Source organism: Tenrec ecaudatus, chromosome 4 (assembly GCF_050624435.1).
Source record: "Tenrec ecaudatus isolate mTenEca1 chromosome 4, mTenEca1.hap1, whole genome shotgun sequence".
Taxonomy (NCBI): domain Eukaryota; kingdom Metazoa; phylum Chordata; class Mammalia; order Afrosoricida; family Tenrecidae; genus Tenrec; species Tenrec ecaudatus.
In genome coordinates this window covers 25,448,849-25,474,685 of record NC_134533.1, presented here as the reverse complement: position 1 = coordinate 25,474,685, position 25,837 = coordinate 25,448,849, and the positions used below count along the sequence as shown (strand labels likewise).

Below are 25,837 nucleotides of genomic sequence, written 5' to 3'. Positions count from 1 at the left end.
AGCTATCTAGAGACCTTCTAGGGCTGCCAGGTGGCCATTTCTCCAGTGGTCTTTGGAAAACACAAATCCAGTCATGTGAGCCTTCCCATGGCTGCCCATTTCCCTCAGAACTCCATCCCAGCCATGGTGCACCCGCCGGGAAGGGCCTGCCTCGTCTGTGTCCTCTTGGCCCTTGCAGTCCCCAAGCTAGTGGCCGGATCAGGACCTGCTAGCTCCCTCCGCCCTCGGCCTGGGGCCACTTCCTCCGTGAGTCCACAGAAGCACCATCTTGTCCCTGCTCCTCATTCCTCCTGAGACGTTCCCCACAGGGCACATTCCAGGTCACAACCGCACCCCCACTGTGAAAGCATGCCCCTTGTCCATGCCCCCGCTAGCCCCGCCGTCCCCATCACATGCAAACCAACAACCTTTGCCATCGACTTAAAGCAGATTCCACTCAGCAGCCCTGAAGGACAGGGGAACTGTGACAGCGAGCTTCCAAGGGTCCTTACGGAGGCAGGCTGCCCTCTGGCTCTCCCTGACAAGTGGCTCATGGGATCAAACCACTGACCTTTCGGTTAACATCCAAGTGTTTTAACCACTGTACTATTCGGGGTCCTACAGGGGTCACATCGTAGGCAGTGTTTAGTTGCTGCCATCAAATCCATTCGGATGCATAGCCGTCTGCATAGGGGAGGGTAAACTGCCCCTGTGAGTTCCTGAGGCTACACTGTTCACAGGAACAGGAGGCCCTGGTTTCCTTCTGCAGAGTGGCTGGTGGTTTTGAACTGCCCACCTTGTAGATCACATCCCAACTCCTCACCACTACGCCACCAGGACTCCTACCACTTATGGAAGGAAGGGGGGATTTCAGTGTGAGTTGTTCCACTTTCCCTGCCTCTGTTTCCTCACTGGCTCAGAAGGACCTGGAACCTGGCCTCTGACTGCATCTGGCCTTGGCCTTAGCCTAGCCCCTTCTACGCAAAGCTGAGGGTGATCCCCACAGGTTGCCCTCTGTTTTAAATTAGTCCTGCCCTCAGAAAAGTTCCCACCCAAGCCAGCCAGGTTACCCCGATTCACCTTGGAAGGGCACTTGTTGAATCCCTGCCAGCTTGGAGCGTCTTGGTCCCACTGACATTCGGAGCTTCTGGCAAGTTGCTTCTCCAGGGAAGGCCCTCGGCCATCGGTTGTGTGCCAGTGCTGGGCCTTAGTTTGCAGAACCAAACTCCACCCCTTACTAGCTGCGAGGCCTCTGGTAAGTCACTTATCTGAGTCAGAGCAGTGGTCACTGTCTGCTGGTCTGCCCTTCGCTGTCCTCACCTCTCTGGCTGGGGTGAAGTAGGGGATAGGAAATGCTGGGGTTCCCAGCTGCCATCCTTGTCCACCCAGACTGCCGTAGGTGGTGTAAAGGTTAGGCACTTGGCAGTTCAACAAACCCCGCCACCTCCCCCCCACCGAGTCCCCTAGGAGAAAGACATGATGATCCACTGCTGTAAAGACCACGGCAAGAAACCCGGATGGGGTCCCTCTGAGCAGATTTGATGGCAGCTGACAGCCACCTCCACCTCCCCACTGGAGGAAGCACCCGTGACTTTTAATACAGAGCCACCCCTGGCCTGAGGGCCACCTTTCCTCTCAGCACAGAGAGATCCTTGGGGAACTTCCTGCTTTTAAAAGCTCCACTCACCTGGTCCTCAAAGGCAGAGGGGCTGCCACGGTATCATTGTTTTCTCTTGGGACAGAAAACCAGGCTTCTCCTGGCTGGTCCCTTGTAGGCATCCCGGGGTTTCCTGGACAGGACTTCTGTCAGCACCACTTGGCCCACAGAGGGCCCAGAGAAAGGATTGCCTGGAGAGACCACCCCAGCTGAGGACATGCTGCCCTGTAGCTCTGATCACAGCAGTAGCCATTAGACTGGTTTCCATGGTAACGTCCCCCCCCCTTATCCTGCCCAGGTGAGGGCGGCCATCTCTGGCCTGCAGAAGCACCTGGGGTCCCGACCAGGGACCATCTGTGCTGACTCACCTGCAGGAGACAGAGGGGAGCTGGGGAGGAGTTCTCCAACCCTGGAACTAGGAACCTGCCCAGCCCCCTAACTCCAACAGTTGCATCCTGCAGTCTTCTCCTTGCTAGGTGTCTGCCCCGAGGGAGGAACAGGACGCAGGGTGGGGGGTGGGTGGGAGGCAGACCAGATGCTGGGGTTCAGAGCTTCTGGAACCGTGGTGCTTCCAATGGACTCTAAAAATATCGAAACTCTTTGGTGGAAAATTGCCACCAGCCTCATCAGCAGTTCAGTAAATGCGAGGAGTCTGAGTCAGAGCCCGAGGTGACATTGCATGTTGCCCAGGGGCGGGGCTGGCCAGGGGACTGTCAGGCGGGGAGGGATGGTACCTGTTGGGATCTGGGAGTACAGAGACAGAAGCAGGCGGGTAGTGTTTGCTCTGCACACAAAGTGGGTGTGAAAGCCCACTGTTGTCCGGAAAGACGCCACCTTCACAACCTTTGAATGCTGGAAGGGGCCTGGGAGAGCACTTAGACCCAAATCCTTTTACAAATCCTTTTACAAATGTGAGAGTCCAGAAACCAGGGAGTTTGCCCAGGCCTGTGACGGTGGCTCATGACAAAATCAGGCTGGGCCAAGGGTCCTATGTGGCTCTCGACTTGACATTTTGTCACCAGGACCAAAGTTTGTCATTGAAGCCACATCCAAACATGCTCCGAATGTGACTCTAGAGTGAGCGGCTCTTCTTCCTCCTCGGTTCTAGATGCCCAGAGTCTTAAATAGTGACTCTGGGCTCGACTGGGCTGCACTCCCGGCCGGCCGTGAAATGTAGCCCGCGTGATTTCCTGCTGTTTGGGTAAGGCAAGCCTGTTCTATTTTTCCCGAAAGATAAAAATAGTAGCGCATCATAACTATGTCTGTCTTAGGAAAGAAGAAATTATAAGCACAGTCTTGGAAAGCAACTGCACCGAATGGCATTCCCTACGGATCGTCTGTGATTGTCATTCCCTACGACCTGGTTGTTTTCCTGCTGACTGTAAAACTCAGGTCCTGCCCCTTGCGGGACGCTGAAGCCTCTTCCTCCAGGGACAAGGCTGAAGCGGCAACAGGAGGGTCTAGGGGACATGGCCCCCAGGGTCACCATGGCCCTGCCAACTGTTTGGGGCACCAGCCACTGCAATGACTGGGCTTCTGGTGGGACCTGAAAGCAAGGAGGCTCCGATGGGTCTCTGGTGCCCGGCTAGGTGTTCTCTTTTAGATTGATGTCAGGGTCCCAGGAGGCCTTGCCTGATCCATCCAGCAAGGCCATCAAGTTGTCCCCCACTGGACTCTGATTCATGTTGGCCCCATGTACACAGCAGCTGCACGGGGTTTTCATACTGGGACCTTTCAGCAGCTGACCTCAAGGTCTGTCTGCTGAGGCACCTCTGGGTACCTTTCAATCACCCATCTCTTGGCTAATGCTTAACCCTCTGTGCCACCGGTGACTCCATCCCCTCGCCCACTGCCATCTAGTCATTTCTGATGCATAGCAAGTCTAGAGCACAGAGGAGAACTGCTCCCTAGGGCTTCTGAGACTAATTCTTTAATGGAACAGCCAGCCTCATCTTTCTCCCTTGGAGCAGCTGGTGAGTTTGAACCACTGACCTTGAGGTTAGCAGCCCAGTATGCCACCAAGGCCACACACACACACACCCCAATTTCACCCACTCCCAGGTATCGGTGGGCTTTCGGCTCCCATAAAGAGTTACAGTCTTGAAAACTCAGAGAGAGAGAGAGAGTTCTACTCTGCCTTATGAGTTGACATTGACTCGATGGCAGTGTTTTATTTTTAGTGTTTGAAGTCTATACGAGACTTGCACATGTGCCCAAGGACGGGTTCATAGCAGTATTTCTTGTGGCAGTAAATCTATACACGGACATACAAGCACTGACATGCACACCAGCAGGAGACTAGGACTGTGTTTTCCCCATACTACGGGATGTTATAAAACAGTGAAAACAGACACTGGGGCCTACATGAATCTGTATGGAAGAAGTTCCAAGTTGTCGACTGAGCAAAAACCAGTGGGATGTGATTTAAAGACGTTTTATAAACACACAAATGTCCCCTAGGGCTCAGGGCATGTGCCTATCGAGAGGCAAAGTGAAAAAGGAAGGCGTTGGGAAGGGAGGCTCCGACAGGAGGACCCCGAGGGGCTCCAATTGTAAATGGTGTGCTCCCTGAGCAGCTGGCTTTCAGGGTGGTTTGTGAGGTCTGTCGAATGCGATTTTCCTGCTGGTCTGAGTGTCTACGGAAGTAAAGAGAGAGAAGAAAACACCAGCCAGTGGGCCCTGTTGGAGATGGTTTATTTATCATTTGCAAGGGGTGTTTTGCTCCAAAGTGTGACACCAGACAAGTGATTACAATGTCCCATGTATCATTTTGTGCTTCGGTTTGTGGCTGCAAAACACACACACACACACACACACACACACACACACAGCATCTGACAACGGGACACATAGGAGGCAGAAACAAAGCACAACGACTATGTCTTTGGGGGGACCCTCACCCCAATTTGGCTTTAGACAACAGCTACTAGCAACCAACCCACCTTTACAGCCCCAAAGAGGTTGCCCTGAAGAGCTGTTTCTCTCTCTCTCTCCCTCCTCCTTCCCTCCCTCTTTGTCTCCCTTCTTGGAGGGATGTGATTTTTCATTTAACCCACACCACGCCATATTGCAAGCCGAGCTGGGCAGACCGGGCACAGTCTGATCAGTGAGCCTTCAGCAAGTACATATTGATTTGATGCAAGTGGGAAAGTGGGAACCGCACGTGCACGAGCGTAGACTCCGGGCTCCCTGCCCCGGGAGGAAACCAACCAGTCAACCCCCAGGAGCTTCTGTGCAGAGTCTGAGACACGTTCACTTTAAGCTCACCTGTGCTCCGCACCCTCCTGAGAAAATGCCTCCTGACACGGGACCAGGCGTTCCTTTCTGAAAAGGCCGGGCTCATTCCCTCCGACACGTGACCCCCTTTTAGTAGCAACCGCAGTTTCTCTGGTCGGAGGTAAGCGCATCCGATGGAGTTTCTGATTGGGCCCTGCGATGCCATGGGGTCCTTCCAATGGACTAGAGGGGTTTGGAGTAGACAAGCGTGGCCAGTGCCCGCCCTTGCTTGCACCCCGTGTCCCGGAGGGCTGTGAGTCCTCATGGGACAGACAGCCACACTGACTGTCATGAATTTCTAGACCACCTGCTGAGAAGCTTTGGCTACCAGGAACTCAGAGGGGATGCTGACTTGCCCGGTTCTTGGAGTCTTTCTGTCTGCGCCCTCATCCATCCTTCATTCGCTCATGTGGGACGGAGCGCCCGGGAGCCAGCTTGGTTCTAAGGGGCACGGAATGTGCCAGGGAACAGAGCAGCCATCCCTGTGAAACCACGTTCATTTCTGCCTGAGGCGATGGCTGAGCCCTAAGATAGTCTGCTGTGGAGCTGGACTCCCACCGGGGCGACCTGTCGTTTAGATGCTGGAAGACAACATTTGGGACATCCAAAGAAACACATCTCTGAAGATGGCCTCGCCGTGGTGATGCTGAAAGAGGCTGGGATCAGGAGCCCTGCTGCACCCACCTCGAACGCCCCCTGCTGTGACGTCCGGTGGTGCACAGACTGACAAGGAAGTAGAGCCCATGTTCTGATTGGAAGCCTAGCTTCCCAGGCTTTCCTGGATCAGGGAGCAGATGGTTACCAAGAAGAGCATGCTGGTGAACTCTCTGAGGGAAGCTCTTGTACCGTGCCAACCAGAGAGAGCAGCACAGGGAGGTGGGGCTCAAAGGCATGTTCTAGGACCCCGTGAGAGCTGGGAGGGGGCGTTTGACACTCACGGTCAAGGTTTTCAATGACCTGACGGACGTGCCCGTGGGAAAGGATCTAGATATTCTCTCCATCTCTCTAGGGGATGAGAGCCATTGTTTCAACCGTTTTTCTCTCTCTTATAAAGACCCACTGCTGTCAGTCCATGCTGACTCCATGGTGATCCTGCAGGACAGAGAAGAACTGCTCATTTGGCTTTCCAAGACTGCACAACTTTACGGGAGCAAGCAGCCTCATCTTGCTCCCTCAGGGCAGCTGGTGAGTTTGAACTGCCGATCTTGAGGTGAGCAGCCTACCACTTAACCCTCTTTGCCACCAAGGCTCCTTGTCTTGTACAGAAAAGGAAGAGGATGACTAAAGCTCTCAGGCCCTGCTCAACCTCTCAGGGAGATGCCAAGAGTAATGTGATTCGTTGAAGGAACAAATAATCGAATTGCCCATCCCCGTCTCATCTGGAAATTCTCTCTTTGATTGCAGGGCTACTGGGCTATCTGAAGGTCCAGAGTTTGGATCTCAGTTTGTCAGGAATCCAAGGGTATGATCTCCTGGGTTTGGAAACACTTGGGATGGCTCTAGAACTTTCTGGAGAGTCTCAGCTGCCATCTTGAAGTAAAAACCAGTAAGCTAGCTCCAAGATAATCCTCCAGATGCCTCCGAGGCTGTGCGTGTTTTTTTTGGGGGGGGTGTCGGGGTGGGGGGAACACCTGTAGCACTGTGACACCATCCACAGGGACCCAGTTCCTGTGTCATTAGCCTGACTGACAGATCACCACACTGAGGTTCTGCCAGGCAGTGACAATAACAGAACCAGGGATCCGGACTCAGGGGAGAGGGAGTATTATGTACATTCAGCAAGGCTCCTCCTTTAGGCGTGATGCACAGAGCCATATGGACATGTACTTGCGATAACCAGGCGGAGATTTAATACCTACCCGCTGGTTCTTTACTGACTAACAGGAAGGCCCTAAACCAACCCCATGACTGACCAGTCAACCCTGAACCATGGTGGCCCTGCAGGGACAAAGGAGGACTGTCCCAGACGGTTTCTTGGGCTGGGAATCTTTACCAAAGCCTCTATAAGACAAAGGAGACCCCAGGCTTCCCAAGGGGGTCAGTCTTTTCCAAAGCAGACGGCTTCATCTTCCCCCCGCAGAAAGGCATGGCTGGGGGTTCAAGCCAAGACTTAGGGTAGCCGCCGATTGCTTCACCACGGCACCCCAGGGCTCCCCCTGAAATCATGACTCACACACGCTCTCTGCCATCCATTCTCTTTGGATGCGTGGGGACCCTACAGGGCAGGGTGGAACTGCCTTTCAGGTCTCTGCGTCCTTAAATCCCTATGGGAGTGGAAAGCCTCGTCTTTCTCCTGTGGAACATCCAGGGGGTTCAAATTGTGGACCCTGCTGAACCGCTTGGGACCCAGTAGAATGGTCAAGCATAGCAGCTCCGTGCATATATAGCCCGGTAGGTGACCTTCACTCAACTCACTGTAGGACAGGGGAGAACTGCCCCGCTGAGGTTCGGAGACGGTCACTCTTGACCGGAGTCAAAACCATTTCTCTCACCCAAGGAGCTGCTGCTGGCTTCAAACTACAGACCTCGGGCTTCACAGCCCTACACATCCTGAAAGGGAGGGAGGAGGGAGGCCCATTTGCAAAAGACGTCATTTTCTTTTCAAAGTTCTCTTCCTCGTGGGGCCTGACGGTACCGGCCAAATGAGTATGGACCTCAAAGGAAACCCCTACCCAAGTAGCTGCTGGCAGAAAGGTCCATGAGAGGGGGGCACCTGGGTGATGCTGGATGGCCATGGGAACCTGTGTCCAGAATCCAGCCCCACTTCTACCCTCTGCTCGCTCTCAGGGAAGACCTCCTCCCCCTGCTGTGAGATGAAACAATGAAGTCATTCTACGGAAGAGGCACACCATCCAGTCCAGTGGGGCTTCTGAAAACCACAAATTAAAATAAGACTGAAAAAGAAACAAGAAATGGAGGCAGCCCCATTCTCCTTTCACACTGAGGGGCGGGGCTCTCTACTCAAGGACCCTTTGGATCAGACCACGGTCTCAGGGGACAGTGAGGTCAATGGGTGGACAGCAGCCCACAAAGGCCATGTTCTAGAGCCTGTTGTGGTCAATAGCGACTGGGGTCTTCACTGATGTGCAACCACCTAGGGGCCTATCCCTGGCCAGAGGAAAGGAAAGGGCGGACAACTGAAGACACGTGGAAACAATTAGCCTGGTGGACTGACGGACCACATGAGCATCTGTCTCCAGGACCCTGAGACCAGAAGCACTTTGAGGGTACCCGCTACCACTGCCAACTGTTCTGAAAGGGATCGCAAGAGGGTCCCCAGGAGAGGAGAAGGAAAATGTGGAACAAGACTCAGAATCATAAAAGAGACCAGGTTTCCTGGTTGGAGGGGTGCTGGTGGAACCCCAACAATATGCCCTTTGGACACCCTCTAGGTATGGAAATGAACTCACCCCCAGGGTTCACTGTTGAGCCAAGAAAGAGGCAGGTGTGCAAAGGGAACCCCAGCATGAGGGAAGCATAGGCGCCTTCGAATAATTGATCAGGAAAAAAGGCCTATTGGGGGGCGGCGGTAGTCCAAGTCAAGTATCCCAACCTCTGCATCAGAACCAAGTCATGCTTGCTAGAAATGCAGATTCCTGGGCATTGGCCAGGAATGCCCATTTGGAATGTCTCCAGGTGGGCCCAGGAATCTGCAGGTGATTCTTCACATGCAAAGGTTGGGGAGGAACCCTGGGTGGTGTGCTGAGCCAGGCAGTCAAAGTCTGGAGGTTCAAGTCCACCCAGGGGTGCCTTGGTCTGGCGATCTACTTCTGAAAACCAAGCTCCCGAGCATGCTGGGGAGCACAGTTCTAGGGAGCACACGGGTCACCATGAATGGACATGGCCTTGACAGCCAGTGGCTAGGCTTTGGGAACTGCTGGCTGCCTGTTTGGAGTGGGGCACTTGGCTCAAAACTGGTTATGATGTCACCCCACCCCAGCCTGCTGGCCATCTCTAATTCTATGAGATGGTCCAGGCCATTTTATTTACTTCATGGCTTTCAGGAAATATATGTATAATTTAAAGACCCCAATCTCCTTTGCATCCATCCTTCCCTGGGGATGTATTCTCTGCGTCCACTTGGAGAGCCTGCACCGAGTACACTTTTCAACGACACAGAAGGAAGTCAAAGCCTGTCACTCCTCTGTGCCACACACGTCCCATCTTCATACCGAACCTTGCCCATGGTGGGTGCCCGAATACTTAAAAAAAAAGGGGAGGGTGTTATGAGAGAAGACGAGGGTCCTGGCCTTTGCCAGACATCTGCCCAGGGGTGGCTGTCAGATGAGGATGAAGGGCACAGGGGCGCAGGGGGGTGGGGCAGCGGGGGATCGGCACCCGGGTCTATGGGTGCAGCGGGTGCCACATGGCGATCTGCCGGCGGGGGTTCTTGAGCATCTCCTCCCAGTGGCCTCGCTCGGAGCCCGCGGCATGCAGGCCCAGGCTGCAGCGGCCGAGCGGCTGGCTCTGGCCCTCCTCGGCCTGGCCGAGCACCTCCAGCTCCACGCTGCAGGCCCGCAGCAGGTCGTCTGGCAGCTCGAACATGATCATCTCATTCCACACGGGGTTCATCTTGTGCTTGGCCCGCTTGGTCTGCTTCTTCTTCAGCTTCTGAGCCTGGTGCTTCAAGGTCACCTTGACAGAGATGTCTGGGGTGGGGGTGGGGGGCAGGAGGAGGGTGGGAAAGACACAGAGAAGAGGGCTGAGAGTGAGCTGGGTGGGACTGGGGCCGTCTGCTGCTCTCTCCTGTGTCTGGAGACTGTGCCTAGCTAAGACCTCTTCCTACACCCCATGCCAATGGGGCACACACATCCAGTCAGTGTTTGCTAAGTGCCTGCCATGGCGCTGTCCCGTAGGCATTGGACTGCTAAAATGCCAGGTCAGAGGTTCAAGATTATCAACTGCTTCTCAGGAGAAAGATGAGGCTTATCTACTCCCACAAAGATTCATAACCTTGGAACTTTTAGGTACGGCTGGGAACCTTATGGAGGAGACTAGGAAGAAAGACCTGCAGATTGACTGCAATATGTCAGCCAATGAAAATGCCGTGGGCCACCATGGACCAGGGTCCCGCACAGTCGTGGAAGATGAGCCCAGATGTGGGGGCAAGCACGGTGACAGTCAAGAGGACGGCCTGGGACAGGGAGCATTTTGTTCTGTGGCACAAAGGGTCATTGTGGTCCGATCCACTCACATGAACAGTGTGTCGCTAGGGAACCAGACCTTGCCACAGGACTTCCTACTCAGACCGGAAAACGAAGTCACTCCCTGTCATCATCATGCTCCTCCACCAGAGCCTCTACCCCACATTTTTCCCTCCCTCCTCCCTCCCTCTCTCCCCCTCTTCCTCCCTCCATATTATATAGGGTCAGGCTGAGTTGAAATCCACTTAATGGCGGGATGTCTGGTTTTATTAGGGGACTGATCTGTCTCCTGCTGGCTGGCTGGATTTTTCTCACCTTTCTTTGGTGACTGCTCATTGAGAACCCCAACTTTATGAGGAGGGTGTGGGCAGAGGCGTGACACGCATTGAGTGGCCCCCTCACCCCTCCAAAAAGCAACCCATAAACAGATGGCCAGATGAGCTTTCAAGGGACACGACCAGGCTCAAAACGGGGATGGCAAATATTCATTAGTCAAGGTTCCTGGAGCTAATGTGAGAATAATTGCCGCTCAATGTTTATTGCTGTGATTACCACCCCTGGGTGGTTCAGAGGCAACGTGGGGAGCCCTCATGGGCTGACCAGAGGCCCGAGAAGAAGACCAAACTGGAAGGATGCCTGGAGGGAAGGAGGCAGGAGCGCCGGGCCCTGTTTAGTTCAGGCAGCCATCAGCAAAACAGCGCTCCGGATGGCAGTCACTCAGAGTCCTCCGCTTAAACATCCGGCACGAGGTGGCAACGGTCTGTTTGTACTTTCTTCCTGCAAATGGGTGGCGCTCGGTCTGGGTGCCTCACAGCTAACAGGTGCTGCTGCTGAGGAGACGTGGGATGGGAGACTGCCAGAGAGACCATGGACGCGCGCTTTGATGAATGCTGGGCAGAGCCGGCATGCCCACTCACCGCCCTCCACCACCGCGTGCAGGTGTGGGGCCAGACTGCCGAGGGCAGAGGAGAGAGTAGCACCTGAGGTGGGTGTGAGAGTGGAGTAGGGGCCCGCTGAGAGGGAGGAGTGCCTGGGCTCCCCCTCCCCTTCTTGTGAGGTGGGCCCAGTCACCACGCCGGGACAAGAGGAAGCCACGGTTCCCATGCAGCCCAGCACCCCATCTCGTGTCTCTCATCGGATGCTGGGCGTCCTCTGGGACCCATGATGAGGACGGACTCCCTTCCGGGTGGGCCTCGAGGTAGCTCAGACTGTCCCGAAAGTGAATAGATTCCAGCTGGCACAACGAGGGTGTCTTCCGCTTGGTTTGTGGGTGTTCTGGGTTGAATTGTGCCCCACCCCCACCTGGGAGCCTGGTTTTCCTTGTTCCGTCCCTGAGAGCAGACCAGTGTCTAAAGGGGTGCTATGCGAATCACTCCTGGGGTGGCAAGAGCTCAGGGTCAGGTGCAAGAGGGTTGAGAAGATAGATGCCAGGCCACATGGGGAGGCTCCTGGAAATGTTGGGGCGTCTCACCTCCTGAGTCCTGAGAGAATCCCGGCTGCTCTCTGCAGGCCCTGGCTCGCTTTAGGGCGGGCCATTAGTTACTGCAGCACCAGGAGACTGTGAGCAGAAACCTTTGGGGAGGACATGGCCCAGCGGACTCCCCATAGCACCCGCAGACTCTGCCTCTCAGCTCACCTGTCTCCACCGCCACCTCCCTCGGCCTCATTTGCGGCCGTCAGCCGGGCCGGCAAGGAGCTTGGCTCTGCCCTCCCAACCCCGACTCACCTTTGCCCAGCAGCTCTTTCGACTGAGTGGAGTGGAGGTTCTTGGCCTTGATCAGTACCACCAGGAGGCGGCTGGCAGCCGGGAGATAGCTGATAGAGAGCAGAACCTCCCCAGCTCCGGCCGACGGCTCCTGGAACACAGAGCAGACAAGGAGGGGTCTCACTCGGGGGGTTACTTACATCCCACCGGCACCCGGAGACGATTTAGGGAGCCCTGGCGGCACCTCAGAGAAAGGCTCAGCTGCTGACCATACGTTTAGCGTTTCCGACCCACCTAGCAGCTCTGCCACCAGGAAGACACTGGTGCTGGGAGCCATCAGTCGACCTGGGATGCCCAGAGTAGGGCTGCCCCGTGGGTGGGCTAGGCTGGCATCTTTATGGAAGCGCAGCTCTGGGTCTTTCTCCTGACCAGCCACTGGGAGGTCGCATATCCCAATCTTTCCATTAGCCATGGAGTGCTTAATCACTGCGCCACTGGATCATGCCTGACCACCACAGGAGAACCCCTCGGCCCTCTCGGGGCCGGTATCTCTATCCTTGCTCAAGAGCGAACGTGGAGGCTGTGCCCATCAAAGCTGGGTTCCTCGTCCTCTCGCGAGAGGGAGTAGGGGGCACAGGTTATTCAAGGACTTCTCTTTGGCATGCCCTGCTTCACCCCGGAGGCCTGGTGGTACAGTAGCTAAATTAGCACTCGGCTGGAAATAGAAAGGTGGGCTCTTTGAACCCGCCGGCTGCTGCAAAGGAGAACGATGAGGCAGGTTGTCTCCCTGAAGATTGGGGCAGTTCTTGTCTGCCCTGTAGCACCTGCTACCACCCCAGTGAGTTGGTGGGATAGTTAGGGTTACTGTGTTGACTTGGCTTAGTCGTTTGGCAGTTAAGACCTAGTGACCTTCCATGATGAAGTCTCCTTGAGGATGTGGGCTGCTTCCCATAAACATGGGTGTTGTGGAAGAGCTTGCTGGTTCTTTGCTGGGTCTGGATCCCGCGTCTGATACATTGACGTGGACTTGAGCCAACAGCCTGTCATGCAGCCTGCTGATCTTGGTTGTGGTTACTGGCCTGCCATCTTACCTGAAGCCACAAACCTGACCTGCTGACTTTGGATTCATTTGGCTCTGCGACCACAATCCTGGTCTTGCCAAGCGTGGGCTCATCAGTCCCCAAAGCTGCACACGTCAGGAGAAGCCTCCAGCCTAATGTCTGACCGCAGACTTGGCGTTGCCGGGACTTGGGACGTGCCTGCTTCTACAACCGCGTGAGCCATTTTCGGGATGAAAACCTTTCCCTCTCCGTTTGTATATACTTCTCAATTTGTATATCTACTTCTTCCCCTCTAGTTTGGCTTCTCTATAGAAAACAACATAAGACAGTTTGGTTTACATGCTTCGGTAAGAGTTTGCTGCAAATTATAACCTTCTTCATCTATCATATCATCAAACGCAACATATAAAATAGTTGCGAGAGATGCTGAGGTAGGAGACCAAGAGGCCCGGCTGTTCAGGTACCTTCTCAGCCCTCAGCACCACCCCATGCTCCTGGGGACACTTCCATAGAACTATGGGGCTGTAGGGGACCTAGCTGAGCATCGTTGCATTACCACCTAGGTCCCTTGGGGCGGTAGGCATTGCAATTCTTTACTTTACTTGAAAGATAAATAAGGCTGGGTGGGCTGACAGCCAGGACAACCAATAAGGCTGCCCATGCTTGGTCTGTAGAGTGGCCAGTGACGTCACCAAAGCCCATGCCGTGAGGGTACACAGAGCACTCTGCAGGAGGCAGTGACACCACAGACTCACCAAATGCGTCTGTCCTCCACCGGGTGTGGGGCCATTGCGGTATCCCTGCTTCAGTCGTGACCAGCATTTGTTTGGAATTGCAACAAATCAGACCAACAGACTCATCTTGGGATGTGGTGTCCTCCCCCCAGCCTAAAGCCCTGGGGTGGGGGGTGGGCATTAGGGAAGGGTAGGGGGTCTTGAGCAGGTTGCCTTGTCTTGTGGGCAGAAGGAATCGCTGGGTGGTTGCAGACAGTTCACACTTCTGCTCTCCTGGGTAGGTTGGAGGTTCAAGACCATGCAGAGGTTGCTCAGAAGAAAGGAGTGGCGATCCACTTCTGAAAAGTCAGCCTCCAAACCCACGCCTGGCACACACAGGGCTGCCAGGTGCTGGCGTCCATCTGACAGCAAGTGGCTTCCGGGTAGACACCCGCGGGAAGTCCTTCCCTCCCTGGCAGGTGAAGGACTCTTCACCTTTGTGTAGGGCACCAGGAAGCCCTGCCCACCCCGTAGCGGCCCTGCCAGCTGTCAGGGTCAGTGAATTCTAACAGCACCTGCTCCGGGATTCAGCTGCGTCAGACACCTGCCGACAAACACAGCCCTCTCTGAGATCATTCCTCCCCCGCCCTCTCATCACCCTGGGGCCCTTGCCCGCCTCACTGGCTTCAGCGCTCCACGAATCCCTCCAGCTGCCACTGTCCCTGGTGACGCACTCGCTGCTTTGAACTGAGTGGCTTCCGGCTGGGAGTGGGGGCACTGTTGGCACCTCAGTTAACCCATTCTGACCTGGGCTGCAGCGATGAGCCTCCCTCAGCTTGTTCGGCTCACCCTCTGACTGGGGCAGGTGGCCCCCTCCTGCTTCTCTGCCTGCACTGATCCTGTGGGCGATCAGTTTGTGGTACTCTGGCCCAGCGCTCAAAGGGCGTGAGCAGATGTCTGTGGACACTTGCCAGCTATGAGGCCTCCCTGTGTGGCCCAGCCAGGTAAGTGCTTGGTTACTAACCAGAAGACCAGCAGTTTGAATCTGCCCAGAGGCGCCTCAGAAGAAAGAGTTGCAGATCCCAAGTCTAAGAATTAACACCCCCAAACCAAACCACAGCCCTGGAGTCCCTTCTGACTCACAGCGACCCTACAGAGAGGTCTCCAAGGAGGAGGCACACAGCTTCAAACTCCCCAGGAGTGGAGCGGCTGCAGGGTTTGAGCCACCGACCTTGTGGTTAGAGATCCAGCACCACCATGGCTCTTTCTACAAAGATTATGGCAAAAACAACAACAACAACAAATTTTCACTGCCATTGAGTAGCATCTGACTCACAGAGACCTTATAGGGCTGGGTAGGACTGCCCCTGTGGCTTTGCAAGACAGTGACTCTTTGCAGAAGTTGGAAGTCCTTTCTTTCTCCCGCAGAGAAGCTGGCGGTTTTGTACTGCTGACCTTGCCATTAGCAGACCAGTGTATAACCACGGTGCCACCAGGGACCCCGATGGAGTGACTCCATCCTGAGTCACCTGCGTCACCACGAGCCAGCATCGCCTGCGCGGCAGCAGTGGGGTCCTTCTTTGGCAGCCTCCTGCGTGTGCCAGTGGTGAGAAAGGAGCAGGGGCAAGGCTTTTGCTTGTGTATTTCTGCAGCCCGGCTCCCGGCACATTGGCCGGCACATGGGAGAGATGGGGCAGGGCACCTGTGGGATCGATGGACAGGCTCTGCTCTTCTGGGGGAGGGACAGCCGCAGGGGAGATGCCTGAGACGTTAGTCTCCCCTGACTGGCTGTTCCTCCTCTAGGGGCTGCATGGGAGCCCCTGCAGGCCTGGCAGGGGAGGTGCCCCATCCCCAGAGACTCTAGTTTGCTAGCTTATTAAAACCAATGTGTTGCTCCTTCTCTCAGGGGCCCTGCCTGTGAATCCCCACAAATCCCAAACCACATGCTAATTAGCATGGGTTCCGGGAAAGCCTAGTTCCTGCTGGGAGAGGCTGTGATTTCTCCATGCACATTCTCCAAGAGAGAGAGAGAGAGAAAGAAGAAGAGGGAGGAGGAGGAGGGGGAGGAGAAGGAAGAAGAGGAGGAGGAGGAGGAGGAAGAGGAAGAGGAAAAAGAAGAGAGAAAGAAGAGGAAGGAGGAGGAGGAAAAAAGGGAGAAAGAAGGAAGAGGAGGAGAGAAGACAGACAGACACAGGGTCAGGCAGAAGTTGTAGGGAAAGGAGTGGGCAGGGTTAAGGTGCTCTCGCCCCTGCAGGCCAGGTGTCTATTAGCATAAAGGTACCTGCTGGCAGATACCTGCCGGTGCTTGTATAGCACAGGGAGGGAAGAGCCTGGGACTGGATGTTGGACCAGCTGGAGTCCAAGCCCCAACTCAGTCAGGAGCGAGTTGCATGGCCCCAGGTAGGTTAGGGAACTGTTGTAATCCTCGGGGTTCTCACCTGTAAAGGGGCACAATCCTGGTGTCTCGGGCACCTGGTTGATTTGAGAAGGGGAAGACCTTAGGTAAGGTTCTGAGCACAGCATCTGGCACACAGGAAGTGCCCCCCAGATCATTCTCTTATCAGTATCTCTATTCCTATAGTCTAGACTAGAGTCTAGTTCAAGGGCAGGCCCCCTGGTGGTGTAGTGGTTACATGTTGGGCTGCCAGCCACAAGGCCGGCAGTTCAGAACCACCCTGCAGGAGAAAGACTGGGCTTTCTACTCCCGTCAAGAGCGACCGGATCAGAAACCCGCCACTCCGAGCGAGCCTGGACTTGATGGCGGTGAGTTTGGCGAGTCCTGACTAAGCCCCTCATCTCAAGGTCGGTGTTTCGAACCTACCAGCGATTTCTTGGGAGAAAGATGAGATGGTCTGATCCTGTAGAGTTATAGTTTTGGAAACTCTAGGGTAAATTCCACTCTGTCCTGTAGGGTCTCTATGAGCCAGAATAGGGGACCCTGGTAGCAGAGTGAATCATATGCCAGGCTGTTAACCACAAAGTCGGCCGTTCAAAACCACCAGCTGCTCTGCAGGACGAAGACGGGATTTCTACTTCCATAAAGAGGGACCAGCATCTAGGAAACCCCTGATTCTACTCTGTCCTATTGGCTCCCCAGAGTCAGAATGGACTCGATGGCAGTACGTATGCGTCAGGATCAACCTGAGGGGAATGGGTTTGTTTTTTAAAATTATTATTATCTTTGCTCAAAAAGAATCCTCTCCAGTGGGAGCCCCTGAAAGGAGGAATATAGCTTGGCTCACGGCTCTGGACGCTGTGCCCAGAATGCCCTTGGAAGATGCGGAAAGAAGGCAGAGCAAACATGTCATGACCACGGCTCGAGGGGAAATGGAACAGAAAGCGTCAGTGTAAGAGACTGCTGTCCCCTGGGAAGCCTTGTGGGGTGGGGTGGGAGTAGAGTCAGAGGAAGGTAGTGGTGGGGGAGCTAATAGGGTGTATGTAGGCCCCTAGGACGGGGAGCAGGGCATCGTGGACACTGGGTGCAGTGGTGGAACTGAGCTTATCATCCACCCAGAGGACAGCGAGTTGGAATGCAGGGTGTGGACCTAAAGTACCAGCGAGCTTCCCTCCCAATAGGTAAGGCATGACCTTGAGAGATGGGCCACCCAGAGGTGCCAGGGCTGGCAAGGATTTCTCTGTGGCTTCTCCAGCTGCAGAGATCTGGTTGTATCCATGTTGCTTGTCTTCTGCAATGTCTCCCAGGGAGTCGCAGAGAGAGAGAGGTGTCTTCCACCTCCAAGGAGGAAGCACCAGATTTCCCAGAATTCTCAGGAGAAGGCCATACCCACACAGAAGTCTCATTGGCGATCTCCAGATTGACAGGCTAGACCCCACCCCTACACTCTCTATCCTTAAATTGATGCCAGATTAGTATCTCCCAGAGGACCCACTCAAAACACATGCTGCCCAGATGTGACCTCATTACCATAGCAAAGAGAGTCCTCTTCCCCAAAGGTCCCTAGTTTTTGTTGTTCGGCTTCATGGAGTGGAGTACATTTCCTTCCATCCTGACCACATGCATCAGAGCACAACTCCCACCTCCTCCCCACGTGGGGTTCCCTAATCTGTGATCTTCACGGGGCTCCAACCACCTGCCTCACCCAGGACACCACCAGGGTGCCTTACAAATGGTCCCAAACTCACGGTCATGGTCATCAAGTTCATTTCAAGTCACAGTCACCCTACAAGACAGAGTGGAGCTGCCCCTTGTGGGTTTCTGAGAGTGTAACTCTTTATTGGAGTAGAAAGCCTCATCTTTCTCCCTAGAAGATCCTGGTGGTTTCAAACTGCTGACCTTGTGATTAGCAGCCCAGTGTGTAAACCATTGGGTCTCTTTCCAACCAGTTCAGGGCTGGAATGTACAGCACGGAGTTGTGGAGAGCACAGTTCAATCCATAGCACCCACCTTGGCTGATGTCTTCAGCTCGCCCCACTGGGCAGCCCCCAGAGGCACAGACACCCCATCCAGGCCCAAGCAGAGCTGTCCGGCCACACTGTGACGGGAGAAGCGGTCGCAAGTTCTCAGGGTCAGTGTCAGGGCTGCTGTGGGGAGCTCCTCCTCTGCCAGGGGGAGCACCAGGCCCTCCTCCCAGGTGGTGCGCAGCTGCCGCTTCTTCAGGGCAGTCTGAGCCTCCACAGAGCCCATCTTGCTGGCCACACTGCCCTGGACATAGCAGTCACAGCCTCCGTCATGGTCACTGGTCACAGCTACAGGCAAGGAGGAAGCAACACAGGCAGGCGTTCCGCATCAGGTGGACGTGGGAGAGGGTGCAGCATGTCCCTGCTTTGGGTTGCGGAATGCAGCCACGTAGTGGCATGACCTTGAGTGCCCAAAAGACCACATGCTGACCACCCATTGCACTGTGGATTCTCCTTTCCGTAAGAAAACTAGATATAGGGGGTCCCCCATTGGCCAATATCAATCCCCACAGACAATGTCAGCTCCCGTGTGGGCTACTGTCAATCCCCACAGACAACATCAGCTCCCCCATGGAGCCGTGTCAGCTGCCTCATGGTTCAGTGTCAGCGCCCCCAGGGTTCAACGGGCTCACCCTTCAGCAAGACACTTTGGCCTAGGGGCTGCTATACAGGCCAAGGTCAGCACACACTGGCCTCCCTTGGAGAATAGGAATGAGACTTGGTGCCTCTTGGAACCCTTCCAGCCTCACGATTCTGAGGTTGCCTCAAACTGCTGGGCACTCTGGGTAGCGTTGTCACTGATACTGCAGTGCGCTTGTTCTGCACAAGAGGCCCTGGGTGGGGCAGAGTCCAGTGCTCATCTACCAAGTGAAGGTTTGAACCCACCCCTCAGACCCTCAGACAATGGGTCTCAGCCTTGGAAAGTGGGGCTGGGCTCTAGCCTGCAGGGGGTCGAGGGGTGGTGGGGATGTTGATGGGAGTCAGAATCTACTCATCTATTGCTGGCACTTTAAGTGTTCACGATGCCACCACAGGGAAACAAACCATGTGGCTGCTGCCCGTGGCTGTGGCTGTGTGCCCTGAACCTGAGCATGGTTAACGAGGCGCAATGTGGATGGATCAGCACATTTGTCCTTCAGTGCTTTTGTGACTAGCTCCTCCAGGGAGTTTCCCAGGGAGAGAAGGGGCAGAGCCAAGGCCACATGTGTCCCACTCAAGAAAACTGTCCAAGGAGCTTCAGAGGAACCGGTTCTAGCACCGATGAGCTGGGATGGTTTGGGTCAAGGGGAGAGGGATGCATACGGCGCGCAAATGTCAGAACGGAGCGGTACCTTCCAGACGAGTCACAAACAGTTCCGCCTTCTGCCGGTCATAGTCCAGGCAGTAGTGGAGTTTGGGGGCCTGGTTCCAGCTGGCAGCCTTCTCTGGGTTCCAGGTCTCTATGACGCAGACATCCTCCACCACGCCTGTTGGTAAGCAAAGTGGTTTTATCAAAGGGGACACACGCTGGGGTGCTGGGGTCCTGTTTCCCGTGATCACACCATTCCCATCTCTGCCCCTGTGCCACAAATCCAAGCCCAGAGCTTCCGGGATTGGGGGAAAGCCATGGTGGACATGTGGTCCCCGTGGCCAGTGCCTCTTGGAGCCACTGTTGTCCAGTGGTCAAGACATGGCCTTTGGTGTCAGACATGAGCAGCTGCAGAATAGCCGGGTGGCCCGGGACACGCTACTTGACTCCTTGGAGCCTTGTCTCTTCAGCGGGGCTCATAGTGAATCCTCCTTCCTGTGGTCGCCAACGGCATTAAGTAGGGAAAATATGTAGCCCAGAGCCTGGCCCCTGATGAGCGTTCCCTAAGGGAATCACTGATGGCTACAGGTCTACATTCACTTGACTAGCCTGCATTCCCAGGGGGCTGGCCAAACACTCAGCTAGTTGCTCGTCATGGAGTTGCACACGATTCAGTCCATCAGCTTTGAGAAGAGCACATTCCCTGCCAGCTCTGTAATGGAATGGACTCGCCTCACGTCTCGTATCAGGTCATCATCTTTTTTAACACTACGTAAGGCACCCAATCACGTTCCATACTGCAATCTACTGTAACCTAGTCAAGCAGTCCCTTAAAGAAAATACATTATACCATTATAGGGTGTACCACAAGCCAACCTGCTTCTGAGTTATTTAAAAAAAACAAAACACAACATACGGAGTAGGCATGCCCAAGGAAGATAGATGCCAGGTGAGGATGGTTCACAGGTCAAGGAACACCAAGAGCTACGGAGAAGGAAAGGATGGACAGGGCTGAGACTGTCCACCTCCCAAACTGTGAGAAAATAAATTCCTGCTCTTTAAAGCCACCCCCTTGTGGTATTTGTGTCAGAACAGCACTGGGGCACAGGATCAGAAGCTTCATGACCTGGGTGGTTCTGGTCCCCCCACTGCAGGCAAACTCTGCCTGGCCAATCTCTGGCCCCACCTCTCCCACATGGCACCGTTCCAGCACCTTGGGAATCGGCGGTTAAAGGGGAACATTGCAGAATGAGTCAGGAGTAGATGCTGGGGGCAAGGTCATGGCTAGTGGAGTCGACTTTACTGCTCGTTCAATAAATACATGCCAAGTGAATGGTGACTTCATCTTTAATGTGGAAGTTCCACCAGATTCAGAAGAGGACGTGGAACAAGAGATATCATTGCTGATGTCAGATCAATCTTGACTGAAGGCAGAGAGACTACCAGAAAGATGTTTACTTGTGGTTGGTTAACTATGCTAAGATATGTGATTGTTGGACCATAATAACTTACAAATGACCTTGAGAAGGACAGGAACCCCAGGAAACCTTGTGCTCTTGTAGAACTCACACACGGATCAAGAGGCATTGGTGTTACAGCACATGGGAGTACTGCACGATTTAAAACCAGGAAAAGTCTGTGCCAGGCTGTATCTTCTCGCCATACTTATTCAATCTGTCTGCTGAGCAAGTCACCAGAGAAGCTGGAGCATGGGAAGAAAGTGTATCATCAGGATCAGAGGAAGGTTTACGGACAACCTTCGATATGGACATGCCACAACCTTGCTTGCTGGACGTGAGGAGGACGCGGAGCACTTGCTGGTGAAGATCAAGGCTCAAGATCAAGCAGCCTTCAGTAGGGACTACAACAAACTCAATGGGAAGAAACCCCACATCCTCATCACGGACCGACGGGTAACATCATCATGGTCAATGGAGAAAGGGTGGAAGTTATCAAGACCTTGGTTTCCCCTGGATCCATAATCCTTTCTCGTGGAGGCTGCAGTCAAGAGAGCTAATGGTTCACTGCGTTGGAGAAACCTCTTTAAAGTGCCGAAAAGCAAGGAGGCTTCTTTGAGGACTAAGGTGGGCCTGACCCAAGCCATGGTATTCTCAGTCACCTCCATGCAGGTGAAGGTTGGACTGAACAAGGAAGACCGGAGAAGAGATTTGAATGGCGATGCTGGCGAAGACTGTTGGAGACACCAGGGGCTTCAAGAAGAACAGCAAACCAGCTGGTCCTCGCAGATGCACAGTCAGAATACTCGTTAGAGGCAATGGTGGTGAGACTTCATCTCATGTCCTTGGGGCATGTTGTCAGGACAAACCGGTCCCGGAAGATGGACATCATGCTTCATAAAGCAGCGGGCCAACGACAAAAGAGGAAGACTTGCAGTGAGATGGAGTGACACAGTGGGCGCAACAATGGACTCACAGGAGAGACCGATTGTGAGGAGGGCGCAGGACCGGGCATTTCCTGCTGCTGTGCACAGGGTCGCCGTGAGTGGAACTGACTCAGAGGCACCTAACAACCACAACAACAACACCCACACATATTGCTCATTCTACTTGTCACTTGAATCGGAAATGTAATATCCAGAAGGTTCTCGTGAGGCAAACATAATTCGATAATTAAAGGATCCAGGAGCCACAGCAGATGCCCCCTCAAGTACACTGTCATTTAACTCTTCCTGATTTCCAGAACGAAGTGAGAGGGCAGAAATATAAAGAAGGGCTCACGCCCAAATCAAACTCGCAGGCCGTTGGGTCAATTCTGACACGCCCCAAGTCCACCCCGACTCTGTGGCATAAACAGTTAAAGGGTTTGACCACTCACTGAAAGGCTGACCGTTCGGACCCACCCAGCGGTGCCTTGGAAGACGGGCAACCGTCTTGAAAAGCCCCGGAGCACAGGTCTAGGCTGCAGACATGGAGTTGCCGCCAGCCAGACAGCAAACGGGCACTTGGTGAAAGAATTCTCTGTGTAGGTAAGCAAGAAGCAGGCCACCCAGGGCGCGATCCATGAGAAAATGGGGACGGGGCCCGCCCCGCGGGGTCTCTGGGCTATGCAGAGAGACTTCAAGAGGGCCACCACGTCCATATCAGGGGTGGAAGGGGCTTCCTGGCTCCCAGCGCCCTCAGCTCTCAGACGGCCTCCGCCATCCACATCCAGACCAACCCCCACTTTGTCTGACACCAAAGGCCACATCTTGACCACTGGGATGCACTGCCTCCATGACAGGAGGTGATAGCTAGGTGGGGGTGCCAGTCAATAGCAGCCAGTTGGCTCTGAGATGGTCCAACCCTGGAAGGAACCAAGCCCCCCCCCCGCACTCCCCCCAAGAAGGGAGTTGCCGAAGACCCCTACCATTCTGGGGGAGGATGAACAGCTCCTCCGTGACCTGCCTCTTGAGGCGACTGTCACTGGGAGCCTGGGGGCTGGGTGGTGCCGGCGCCTCCTCCGTGGTCTTCAGGGTGTAGTCTGCGTAGTTGATGACCTCAGGCGCGGTCACAGCTGGCTTGGGTCCGTAGATGTCTGGGAACTTGAGCAAGGTTCGGGGCTGGACAGGTTCGGTGGATTTCTTCACATTGAACTGAAAACCCAAATCATTGTGATTAGTCCCCACGAGGCCCCCCTGCCTGCGTTTCCCCCACCAAAGGGAGATGTGATGGCTTAGCCTTTTCTGGGAGGTTGCTGGGAGAGATCCAGGCAAAAGCCATCTCCAGGCCACCACCATCTGTAACATCAGGAGTCACACCACGGTCACCAAGATGTCCAGCCCACTCAGCCATCCCTCCTTTGTCTATGTCTGCTTGCTTTATCCATGTCTCCACACACCCTTCCTCTACTTATCCACCCGATCACCAGCCCTGCCTCCTCCAGCCTTGCAGCCCACTCTGCTTCCTCTGCCCGTCTCTTCAGCCGCCCATCTTCTTCTCCGCTCTTCCTCCATCCACCCCTCCCAGCGCCCATCCCTTCTGAACCGAAGACTTGCATCCCATAGTAGGAAGAGGTGTGCCCCTCTTCCAGGCAGGAAGTATGTCTAGTGGACATCGGAGTCGAGGCAGCAGAGCCCGTGTCCCTGGTGAGAACGTGAAATCTCTGAGTCAACCCGAAACTGCCCCTCGCTCTGTGTGTAGTCACAGGAGCAGCCCTGTCCTTATTGGGTGAGTCCATCTGAAGGGAGGTGGTTTGTTCCTGGAAGCCAGGAGCATCCCTGAGACAGTGAAGGTTTATTGTGCCAGCCTGGTTGATAAACATGTGGGGTTCTTTGAAGGGCAGAGGGATAAATGGCTCGGTGAGCCTCGCCTCTCGAGTTCTCAGGTCGCTTGCTCTCTGAAGGTCAGACCAGGGTGAAGCTCCTTTAGCCAGTTCCCTGCTTCAGCTGGCAAGGCTCACTTCCTGCGAGACATTCCTGAGGAGAAGCCACATGGACCTACCCCGATGCAGCCCTGGGTGCTGGAGCAGCCGTGTGGAGACCCCTGCCAGTGCTGAGATGCTTACCCACTCACTGATTTGGCTTTCCTCTTGCAGACGGCGTCATTGCATGTGTTTTGTGAGATGGAGGAGAACTTTGTAGATCGGTGTCAGACATATGGGTTAATGTCGGACTTATGGGCTTGGACTGGACTGGGTTGGGATGCTTTCTTAATGTACACTTACCCTTTATATAAAACTCTCTCTTATATACATATGAGTTTCTGTGGATTTGTTTCTCTAGTCTACCCAGACTAACAAAATCCCCAAACAGGGGTCCTATAACCATAGCAAGCAGCCAAGGTGATCCAGAAACTGCCTTGGATGGGGTGCCATCTGAGAATGACGTATCACCCCGTCCAGGATGACAGCGGAGCCTGACCAGCCAACTGCACACGAGCCTCAAGTAGCGAAAGCGGCCGCGGATGACCGATCGCACGCTCTCAGTCAGTCTTGTTGAGGGCATTTCCACACCCTGGCTGCACACATCTTTCAGATGCATCTAGGTCTTTACACCGCCCGCCCAAGCTGCAGAAGAGAGTGGCCTGGGCACAGAGTCAGGGCGGGAGGCTGGCAGAGGATGACAGGTGGAGGGGGGAATGGGGGGGGGTGGAGCAACTGGGGTCAGGGTGGGGAACAGATGCTACCAGAAGACCTGCGTTCAAGCCTCCCACCTGCATGGAGGGTTTGGAATGTGGGGTTCTCTGATACATGACCCTGGCGCTCAGAGAAGAGGACCTGGGGGGCAAGGGTGCAGGGTGCATAAGGGAAGGTATCCCCTGGGGGCAGGTTATCAACAAGTGGGGTGGCCTGCTTGGTCTCCCACTCCCAGCCATCAGTCAGTCGGTCCCAACATGGCGGTGGCTTGTGTTTTGCTGCGAGGTGGGAAGCCGTGCCATCTGTGTCCTGCCCGTCGTGGACACGCTGTGGTGGAGCTTCCAGACGAGGCAGACTGGGAAGAAAGGCCGGATGAACTACTTCTGGAACACAGTCAAGGAACACTTTATGGATCCTAACAGAACACTGCCTGGCTCCCTCGGGACTTCACCAGGAAGGGTTCATTGCTGGAGGAGGACAACATGCTTGCTATAGAGGAGGGGAGGTGGGCTGCTCACCACAAGGTCAGCAGTTCAAACCCACTAGCCACTCCCCAGGATACAGATGAGGCGGTCTGCTCCCATGGGGATTTACTGCCTCAGAAGCCCTGCAGAAGGGACTCTAAGTAGTTAAGAGTGCACCTGTGCCTGGCATGACCTGTCCAGGTGGGTGGGAGGCCCAAGCATGAATTTTTCTCAGACAACTTTCCAACCTCACCAGTGGCCTGGCCAGTTCAGTGAGGGTTTGCTCACGTCTGCCCCACTCCCCAACGTCGCTGGACAGCACCTCTTGGCACAGAACAGTACAGGGGCCACGGCTCGGCCTCCTGGTGCCCCAGGAGGAGGCAGATGGCAGGGGGACAGGGGTGGAACTGGCCCTTCATTCCATGTGCAAATATTTACTGAATCCTCCTCCAGCCCAGGTCCCAGGCTCAGAGTGAGGCCCGCAGCAATGAGCCAGGCAGATGCCGCCCTCCCCTTCCAGGCCTGGATTGGAAAAACAGAAATTAATCCCGCCGTTAATGATCTGTCAACAAATGCTCCACCTCGCCAGAGCTGCCGGGTGACCTCTTTGGTGTCGGGATTAATTTTTCACCTGAAGGCCATCTGCTCATCTGGGTTCTCATGCTGGGGTGTCCCTCCCGGGACAGCCTCACCATGCCTGGACAGGATGGAGGTGAAGGGGACATGTGGCATCAGCCCTTATGTCGTTGTCGGGGTGCTATCCAGTCCCCGGTGACACCCAGGGCCTCACATGGTACAGGAGGATGCATGGCCTGGCTCATGGAAGCTCGAGGCTGCGGCTTCTGTGCCACGTCTTCCAACCCAGGGGACTTGGCTCCCAGTTCAATGGCCGGCAGGCGAGAGGCTGTGGGCCCGAGATGTTCTACTCGGCTTGTTTTCAGAAGTAGGCTGCCAGGCCTTTCTTCCTAGTCTGTCTCAGCCTGGAAGTTCTGCCGAAGCCCGTCCTTCCACAGTCCTTGCACAGGGACTGTTGACTTAGAGGCAGAGCCCCCAACCTC

General features: G+C 54.9%; 1 protein-coding gene across 1 annotated transcript in view; it reads right to left on the bottom strand.

Annotated features, from left to right (window-relative positions):
- Nucleotides 1–9,256: 9,256 nt before the first annotated feature.
- SYT13 (synaptotagmin 13) overlaps nt 9,257–25,837 on the bottom strand; it is a 43,038-nt gene continuing 26,457 nt past the window's right edge. Inside the window, exons 2-6 of the mRNA XM_075547684.1 lie at nt 22,609–22,834; nt 19,286–19,420; nt 17,941–18,242; nt 11,783–11,912; nt 9,257–9,561 (exon numbers count right to left, since the gene is read on the bottom strand). Coding sequence (XP_075403799.1) covers nt 9,257–9,561; nt 11,783–11,912; nt 17,941–18,242; nt 19,286–19,420; nt 22,609–22,834 — 1,098 coding nt within the window. The remainder of the gene's footprint in view (nt 9,562–11,782; nt 11,913–17,940; nt 18,243–19,285; nt 19,421–22,608; nt 22,835–25,837) is intronic.